Source organism: Centroberyx gerrardi, chromosome 2 (genome assembly GCF_048128805.1).
Source record: "Centroberyx gerrardi isolate f3 chromosome 2, fCenGer3.hap1.cur.20231027, whole genome shotgun sequence".
NCBI classification, from domain to species: domain Eukaryota; kingdom Metazoa; phylum Chordata; class Actinopteri; order Beryciformes; family Berycidae; genus Centroberyx; species Centroberyx gerrardi.
In genome coordinates this window covers 35,038,276-35,048,201 of record NC_135998.1, presented here as the reverse complement: position 1 = coordinate 35,048,201, position 9,926 = coordinate 35,038,276, and the positions used below count along the sequence as shown (strand labels likewise).

General features: G+C 40.6%; 1 protein-coding gene across 1 annotated transcript in view; it reads left to right on the top strand.

Annotated features, from left to right (window-relative positions):
- The window catches only part of LOC139909854 (uncharacterized), a 75,747-nt gene that overhangs the window by 25,364 nt on the left and 40,457 nt on the right, over window positions 1-9,926 (top strand). The window contains exons 4-5 of the mRNA XM_078286255.1: window positions 2,528-2,641; window positions 5,765-5,895. Coding sequence (XP_078142381.1) covers window positions 2,528-2,641; window positions 5,765-5,895 — 245 coding nt within the window. The remainder of the gene's footprint in view (window positions 1-2,527; window positions 2,642-5,764; window positions 5,896-9,926) is intronic.

Below are 9,926 nucleotides of genomic sequence, written 5' to 3'. Positions count from 1 at the left end.
AACTAGCTGAAGTTGGTCTTTATAAAGCCTAAGTCTTGGGACAGTTAGTTAAAGTTGGTCTTTATAAAGCCTAAGTCTTGGGACAGTTAGTTAAAATTGGTCTTTTTAAAGCCTAAGTCTTGGGACAGTTAGTTAAAATTGGTCTTTTTAAAGCCTAAGTGTTGAGACATTGAGCTAAAGTTGATCTTGCTAAGGCCTAAATGTTGAGAAAATTAGCTGAAGTTGGTATTTTTAAAGTTTTTAATTTGATAAAACCTTCCACCAAATGTCATGTTGTGACATGCTGGCAGTAACAAGGAGAGGATTATTGCATCCCAAATTCAGCAGGCACTATTTTAAGAGCCAACTAGGTCTTTAGAGTAGAACTGCACCAAATGGCATACACTGCTAAAATTATATTACTATTTTTTTGTCTCATTTGTTTGTCCATCGATCCTGAAAACAACTAGAAGTTTCTCTCAGCTCTTTAAAGGAATCATTCTCATCAGAGCTTTGGAGAAGGGATTAAAGCACAATGCACTTGTTTTTTATTCTAGTGAATCAGATAACAGACACACTCGGCCCACTCACAACGCTGTGAACACGTTTCTCTCACAGAATTAATTACCTTCTGTCCATCTGTAGTTTCTGTGGTTTCAAACGCCTCCAATTTGTAATCCTCTTCTTCAAAACACCAAGCACTTCTGATGTTTTACTACTTACGTTTGCATTTATTAATTGTAGCGATGGGACGGTCTGCTTATCTCACGATACGATTCGATATGCGATATGGGGTTCAGGATTCAATACAACTACGATACGATGTGATCAATAAAAGTTCAGTGACAACAAAGTCTGACTGTGCAGAATTCTGTTTATTTCTGAGACACAAATCTTTCTAGCGATGCCATTGGCTCGCTAGAATGTAAACAACAATTTAAAAATGTCATTGCAAAGTGACAATAATATAATTTGGATGGAGAGCTTGTGAAACTGTGATGGTCAAGAGTCTCATTAGTGATTACTACAGCAGAATAACATGGAGCTGATATCACCATTCATGTTCCTGACACAACAGACAGACTGTCACTTTTTTGTATTGAATTTCGATATATTGTCCCATCCCTAATTAACTAAAATGAACTTTGAAATGTTGAAATTGTTAAGTTCTTGAGGACTTAGCCTAAATACAGACTGGAGAATGACAGGGAAGACAGGCGGTAGCATAAACCTGAACATAAAATCTTAAACGTAAATGTACGACATACAGCGAAGATGCTTTCAAAAATAATTAAATGAAAAGTTTCTAAATATCAAAAAAAAATTCTATAAAGAGCCGTCTGCTGACACACTAATGCAGAACACTAACAAACATCTAAGACTAAATTTTACATAAAAAATCTAGGGTGCTTAAGACTTTTGCACAGTACTGTAGCTTTTAAGGTCTTAATATCCAAGTAATCGTGTTTTATATTGTTATTTATCTCGTATATTTTCATTTTTTTTTATTATTATTTTTATTGCCTTAATGTTAAGCACCTTGTATTGCGATATTGCAGCCTGAATGAACGATACGCTCATGAGAAGCATTATATAATTAACATCGGTGCTTTAACCTTGTGACATTCCGGACGTTCTTTAGTCCAATCAGATTTCTGCATCTCTCTGGTTCTGATTGGGCGATCAGACACACCCTGAAACCCTGAAACACGGCTAGTTAGCTCTCCGATGTGGATTACAGGCGGCAGACGGTTGTGTGCAGCAGGTATTCATTCAGGACGTTCCCTTTTGTCTGCAAACCGTCACCGAAGTTATGAGGCTGAATCTGGAGGGCGAGATTCACTGCATGTCTCTCTCTCTCTCTCTCTCTCTCTCTCTCTCTCTATCTCTCTCTCTCTCTCTCTCCCTCCCATCATTCCTGTCTCTCTTCATTCCATGCTAATAAAAAATAGCATTTAAGAAGCAGGAGAGAATGTTTTGATCCTGCCTTGATTCTGATTTACAGCGACAGCCGACACCTTGAGGCAAAGCGGCGTGAACCTAAATGAACCAAATATAAAAATACAACAAAGTAAACCACTCTGGTTCTGCCTAAAGAAAACCAAACTGCAGCCACTTTCACTATTTTGTTGTTGTGTTCTTTTATCTTTCTATTTTACTTGATTTGATTCTTTTAATGCAATGCATTTTGCTTGTTCTTTTATATGAATTTTATCTTTTTATTTGTCTTTTATCTGCCTTTTATTGATGTAAAGCACTTTGAGCTGCATGTTGTGTATGAAAGGTGCTATACAAATAAAGGTTATTATTATTATTATTATTATTATTATTATTATTATTATTATTATTATTTTACCAGCCAACTAGACATTTACAGCAGAACAGGACTCTACTGTTGGTTGTTTACCTGCTAAAGCGACTGGTGTGAGATAAACAGAGTTGCAGGACAGATGCATGATGGGGATTTTTTTGAATGGCTACCTCAGTAAAAGATGATGCAATACTGAATATTAGTGAGCTTAATTATCTCGTCTCCTTCTCTCTGCAGTCTGCTGGGTTCCAGAGAAACAGAGAGGACGTCCCTCCTTCACTGGACAAACTACAGAAGCTGATAGAGGACAAAGTTCACATCCTTCAAACCTCTGTCGCTGAGGACCAGCAGGTACATGAGATGAAAAAACTTAATAAACTACACTATGTATAGTCCAATGTGAACTGAGTACTTTTGCCCTTTTTGGCAGCATAGTATAAACATAGGAAAAAAATATCCATCTTATAGTAACAAGCTACATAATGATATGTATATGTTTGTTAAAATCTGTGTAAAAATCTGTAATCTGTAATTTAACCTGTAGTAACCTGTAATGCAGGTTCTTCCTTTCCTTTGGATTAAAAACAATACAGCAAAGAAAAGATAAAGAAAAAACACAAAAAATACAAAAAAAACCTCTATAAACTCTAAAGAAATTATGCAAAATAACATGAGTAATGAATAAAATAAGTAACTCTGGGAAATCTGTTATTTGCATACATATGAGGATTACACATTTATTCTTATTCCCTGGAGAATTTGAGCATCTCATCATCTCATGGCAAAAGAAAAGTCTTTGCTCTTTAATAAATGAAATCCTTGTGAGCTTGTAGGTTGGCGAACAACAAGCAGGAGAAGGTAGACGGGTGGACTGGATGTGATGCAACATGACGCCTCTGTTAGAAAACAGTTAGATGCTTATCATCAGTTCAGTAGAGACAGTTAAGTGTCACTGGAGTTATTTGCAGTGGTTTTTTTTAACCCGAGGTTTTAAATTGTGAATCTCTGCTGGAGGGAACAGAGGTAATTACTGAACGCTGCTTCAGCTGCATTCCTTCTCACAGTCTGTCATCTCTTGCTTTCATGGCCCCTCGCTTTTACTGATTCTCTCTATCTGTCTATCTATCTTTGAACTATCCCCCTTTCTTTTTCTCTCTCTCTCTCTCTCTCTCTTTCTCTTTCAGTCTTCCTCTCTCTGTCTCTCTCCCTTTCCCTCTCTATCAATCTCTCTCTTCAGCTATGTTCACACAGGCAGCTCAAATCCGATTTATTCCCGTATAAGATACAAGTCTGAGATTTTTTTTTCTAAAATCTGAACATCTTAAAATCACGTGGAATCCAATCTTTTCTGATCAGATTTCAAACCAGTTTGAAATGTGTTTCGAATCACATCTCTGAACATGCAACTCAGTCTCACCATGTATTTGACGTCAAGCCTGGTCTCGTGTGAAATAAGCACAATGATTTAAAACGTAAATAACGAGCTCTGTGCAGGAAAAGTGACAGAAATCTGTTTCCCCAGCAGGAAAGGATTAGATAGAGGAGACTCGACTAGAAACAAAAAGTAGTTTGACAGTGAAATAGCGCGGTGGAAAGTAAGGCTTCAATTAAAACGTTTTAATTTATTTAAACATGACCGAAAACTGAACCTAACCTTAACCAAACTGCGTGTTTTAGCTGCCTAAAATGAAGCGTTAGCTAAGCTTTTCAGGTGAAGAACAGGTGAAAAATGCAAAAAAAAAAATGTGATGGAAGAACATGATCTTTACATAATTTGTGGCAGCAACAATAATCTACATTTCAGTCTGTGTTGTCAGAAAGAGCCAGAAAGAGCACAGTGGTGTCCGGACAAACGGAGAGGTTTCGCGCTTTTTCCGGTGTTGACATTGTCTTGTGCCACAAATGTTTTCTTTCTTGTTGGACAGAAAACGTTACAGCAGACTATGAGACTATGACAGCAAATAATTATACTGTCTGGAAACACACATGATCCGATCACTTGTAAATGACGATGTGGACAGTCAGCCCTAAAGATCAGATCTGAAAAACAAATCAGATTTGCCTGCTGTCTGAAGTCTCATTCTCAGACTGAGTCATTTGGAAAGAGACAGACAGACAGACAGACAGACAGACAGACAGGCCGGCATCATGTTCTGCCAAAGTGACTCAGTCGGTCTGTTGTCTTTGGACCCAGAGCGGATTAGTAAAGTCCTCAGTCAGCTCAGCAGACTAGTTCAGACACACAACCAGATTAGATGTAATTTCCTCCGACTTTATCTTCCCTCAGCTGTTGTCGAGTGTCTCCTCTGGCTCTCCCTCTCCTCTGTCTGTCTCTCTCTCTCTCTGTGGCTGTCTGTCTGTTGATCTGTCTATCTGATTGGTCTATCTGTCTATCTGATCTGTCTGTCTGTCCTCCCCTCTCTCTTTTCCCACTCTGATGATTCATTGCTCTGTTCTGTTTTACCATGCCAACATGTTGCAATGTCTGGGAGGCTGACAAACTGATGTGAACTTAGTACTGAGTGCCTAAATGTCATACCAATATAATGTAATGTAATGTCAAAAATGCATTCTGTCAGATTGACCAGAATGCATTTTTGAGTTTATCAAATTTAGAATAGAAAAGCATGTAACCCTTCAAGTGAAGCTAAAACATCAAAATCACCAAATTGGACTCATGAGGTTTTCACATGACAACAGTGATATAATATATAGCCTATCAATACGTTCTCATACCAAATATTCTCCAAACAGAGCAGACTAATTTATTATGACTTACAAAGCAGTAGAGCTATTCCACCTATCTTCTGTTTGGTCAACATGTTGGTTGAGATTCAATATTTCAGGGTTTTCTTTTTCACCCTGGGAAATGAAATAAGACATTTTGATGGATGGGTGGATGAAAAAGTAGGTAGCAACCATCTGGTGCCATCATGGAGGAACACTGTAGAATTGTGTGTTAGTTAATAAAGTGTAAATCTGTAGCAAGCAGCTAGAAACAGAGAGCAGCTGAGTCAGCTTGTTGTGGTGTGGCTGTAGATCCATTCAGTAACGTTCTCAGTAAAAGTGAATAGTGTGATAAGGTGGATTTGGTTACTGTGACACAGTAAACTGTCTTGTCTTTAGCCCTAGTCTCTACTCCAAAACACTCTGAGTTGTAGCTTGAGAAGAGTCAGCTCAGTTAACCTGAACAAACTGTTAGCTAGCTAACTAGCCGGCAAACACACTGATGTTAATGTGAACATGCTAACGCTAGCTGCTGCTAGATACGTTAGCTAGTGTGCTAATCAGATGTGTTAACAACAAGACAGTGATGGTTAGCTGACCAGTTGTACGTTTGGAAACACAATCAGCTGTTCTCAGCCGCTGTTGCCCAAGAGCTGAGCACCTCCAATATGGCCGCCAGAGGGTGTGTCACACCACCTGACAGTCCTAATAACTCCTCCTCCTCCTCCTCCTCCTCCTCTTCCTCAGGGTTCGGTGTGTGAAGAAACCACAGGAACAGAGGGAGTGTGGAGGTTTGCTGTCCAGAGCGAGGAGCTGACCTTTCACCTGCGACAGCTGCAGAGGCAGACGGAGCAGGAGCTCAGCAGCATACAGACGCAGTGAGTTGAACATCCTTCTTCTGAACATGTGAGGGGTTTTGTAGGAAGGGTACAAAAGCCTTGTTCCCCCCCCCAGAGGAGGAATCTCCACTGTCTTGCTCCAGGACAATTCAGCAGGGCGGGTGCTTGCTTGAACCCAAATCTTCCAGTTGAAGGATCGTCTCCTAACTCCTCCCTGCCGCCCATAAAAATGAAACACATATTCAACATCCCTTATTCTTTTTATTAAAAAAAATATAAACTTTGTGATCCCATTTATGAAAAATACCATTCTCTCAAAAGTCGTGGTAAAAATATAAGATTTGTGATCTATGAAAAATTCAACACTCAAAAATCTTTGTCTGTGCATAAAAAAATATAACGTGTTCCTATATTTAAAAGTAAACACTCTCACTGTCTTTGTCTATTCATAAAAATTGACAAAACACTCAACATGCTTGTTTCTAATCATAAAAATAGGCTCATAAGTCTCAAAAATCTTGATTCTGTTCTTAGAAAATACATTCAAAAGTATTGATTCTATTCCATATTGATAGACAAAAATAAACAGTATAGTCTGGGGAAAAACAGACAGAAAATGATTCATTCTGTTACTGAGAAAAGTGAATTTTCTCTCAAAACTCTTGATTCTGTTTGTGGAAAATAAATTCTCCACTCTCTCAGCATTCATTTCATTCAAAATTATCGACTCTATTCATAAAAATAGACGTTGCATTCCGGCAAAATCCTGCATTCTTCTTTATAAAAAACGGACTGTATGTTATAAATCAGGAACATGTATTGTAGTCTTTGGGAGTGAGAGTAGGCGTTTGATTTATCCGCCTGCCTCAGTCTCTCTGGGTTTGGTCACAGAGCTGCAACACGACTGTGGGAGTTTCACTGTATCTCATAACACCAGCATGTTCTGCTCTGTTGGTGAACACAACAGGATCCTGCCTGTCTGTGTCAGTGTGTGTGTGTGTGTGTGTGTGTGTAGGTGTGTGTGTGTATGTGTGTGCGTGCTAATTGTCTAATTGACTTGTTTATGGTTGTGTGTGTGTGGTGTTTTCCTGAGAAACGGAAAAAGACAGAGAATGAGAGTGGATCGTTCTGTCATGCGTTTATGTGCTTTGTGTGTGTGTGTGTGTGTGTGTGTGTGTGTGTGTGACAGATACGGGTGAGACTGCTAAAGAATTAGGTGGGTGGGACAAAGACTGCTGTGTATATGAGAAACTTCTTTAGCTCAATGGGAAGAACAAGGCACTAACGCTGCCAGGGTTAGGGGTTCAATTCCTTAGAGCAAGGCACTAACACTGTCAGGGTTAGGGGTTCAATTCTCTAGAGCAAGGCACTAACACTGTCAGGGTTAGGGGTTCAATTCTCTAGAGCAAGGCACTAACACTGTCAGGGTTAGGGGTTCAATTCTCTAGAGCAAGGCACTAACACTGCCAGGGTTAGGGGTTCAATTCCCTAGAGCAAGGCACTAACACTGCCAGGGTTAGGGGTTCAATTCTCTAGAGCAAGGCACTAACACTGCCAGGATTAGGGGTTCAATTCCCTACAGCAAGGCACTAACACTGCCAGGGTTAGGGGTTCAATTCTCTAGAGCAAGGCACTAACACTGTCAGGGTTAGGGGTTCAATTCCCTAGAGCAAGGCACTAACACTGTCAGGGTTAGGGGTTCAATTCTCAAGAGCAAGGCACTAACACTGTCAGGGTTAGGGGTTCAATTCTCTAGAGCAAGGCACTAACACTGCCAGGGTTAGGGGTTCAATTCCCTAGAGCAAGGCACTAACACTGCCAGGGTTAGGGGTTCAATTCTCTAGAGCAAGGCACTAACACTGCCAGGGTTAGGGGTTCAATTCCCTACAGCAAGGCACTAACACTGCCAGGGTTAGGGGTTCAATTCTCTAGAGCAAGGCACTAACACTGCCAGGGTTAGGGGTTCAATTCTCTAGAGCAAGACACTAACACTGTCAGGGTTAGAGGTTCAATTCCCACTGTTGAGACTACTTACATTTGTACTTATATACAAATGACGTATGTTAGATACATAAATTATATATAAATTCACTCAGTTGGGCGATGTGATTTTTCAGTTGTATTTTCAGGCATTAAGGTTTTTTTTAACACACAACTCCCATTTATTTAAAACAGCAAATTACCATTTTGCTGTTTTTCCCTGTTTTGTTCCTGATGATGAAACCTAAACATGAGAAATTCACAGTTGCTTAAAAATTGAAATCCATATCATTGGATTTATACCCCGAGCAACTGCAACTTCTTTAGATTTTGTCTTATTTTTGTGCGTTTGTCAGCCTGTCATGATGTCAACTGATAAACTTTATAAAGCTAACAGGCAGAAAGAGAGACAGGCAGCACCAAAACTGAAATAGTCATGAGCTGTAAACACACAGGTGGGTCGTGTGTATCTGTCAGGAATATTCCAGTTCTTTCCATCCATGCGTTCACATCAGCAGCAACCTGAGGAACCAGTTGCTGGAAGTCCGTTCATTCTACAGATAGAGAATCACTGATGTGAATCACCAGCGTTGACTCGTTGGTCGTGTCATTTCCTTGTTTTCCTCGTTTATCGGCCGCGGAACGATTGGCTGCAGCTGAACTTTTAGATGATGTCACACACCTCAGCAGCCACTCATGTCCGAGCGTTGTCGCACGTCCCGCCAATCAAAACGCCAAACTAGCCGTCTCGGGTGGGTTTTGATGTCATGCCTCGCATCTGGAACCAACAACCCGTGTGATCCTGATAGTTGAATTCCGACTGTTTTTATCTAGAACTTAAATTATGAAACGCCTCGATCCCAAAGAGAGGAAAAACAAAGATAGAAATGACAAACCGTGACACAGGTGGCATCGAAACCTCAACCGACCAGGAGGAATATTCATTTCAACTTAGGTTTAAATCGGTATCGGAGATTTTACCCAAGACTAAAATCTGATACCGAAAGCCGTGAGTAACATGTAAGAAATAAAAGCAAACTGTCTTGATTTTATGCATTTGTGGCACATAGAAGCCTGTATTTCTCAAACCGAGGGAAAAACAAGGATTTTATCTCAATAATTTTGTCCATTGACCCCAAACTAAGGAAGTAAGCCTGCACTGTTCAGTAAAAGTAACGGATCGGATCGGTACTCAGTATCGGCCGATACTTAAACTTTCATACTCGTGATCGGTATCGGCATTGAAAAAGTGGCATCGGTGCATCCCTAGTTTAAAGCAGTGGATAAATCATGTAGCATCAACCACATTACAGCACTAACCACCAGATAAACAGTGGTAAATGTTTTCCTCTGTCTAGTACATTTATCTACTCTAGCCGCCACTTTGGGAGGTAAACAACCAGTGCTTTTCTTTTCTAAACATCTAGTTTGCTGGTAAAATAGTGAAGGTGTCTGGTAAGTGAGTCTACTCTACAGGTGACCAAACCTCATCTGGAGTCCTAATCTATTCTAAACAACTAGTTGAAATAAAAAAGTGTGAGATAGTGAAAGTTTAGCTGCCGCTGTAGTCTGTATTTTCAGATCCTGGTAGGTGGTTTTGCCGCACCCTCCTTTCTGCCTCGACTAGCAGTTTGACAGAAACACATTTCCCAGCTCTTGCTTCTCTCAGACCAGACAAGCCGAAACACATCAGCCGTCTCAAGACTCAAGGTGCGCCGGCAGACACCCCCCCACCCCCCCCCCCCACCCCACCCACAGCTACACGCACACACTATCCCCATAATATTCCTGGAAATCTCCTAATTTCTCATCGACGCAGGCGCGCGGCCAAGAGTGATCGCCTCCTGTCGCAGCGCGGATCAGAAGCTTAATGAGACAAGATGAATAGCTCCTCAGTAAAAAACCGTTAAGTGTTTCTGTCAGGTCGCCCCGGCCCGACATGTGCCGGCTCATATCCGCCCCCCCTCGCGGCGGGGAAGACGTCACCCCCGCTTTCATTTCGCCAGGGCTTTCCTCGGCTTTAAACGGAGGCTTATGTGCCAATGTCAGCACCGGGAGTGGCTTTATTGTTTATTATTTATTGTTTTATT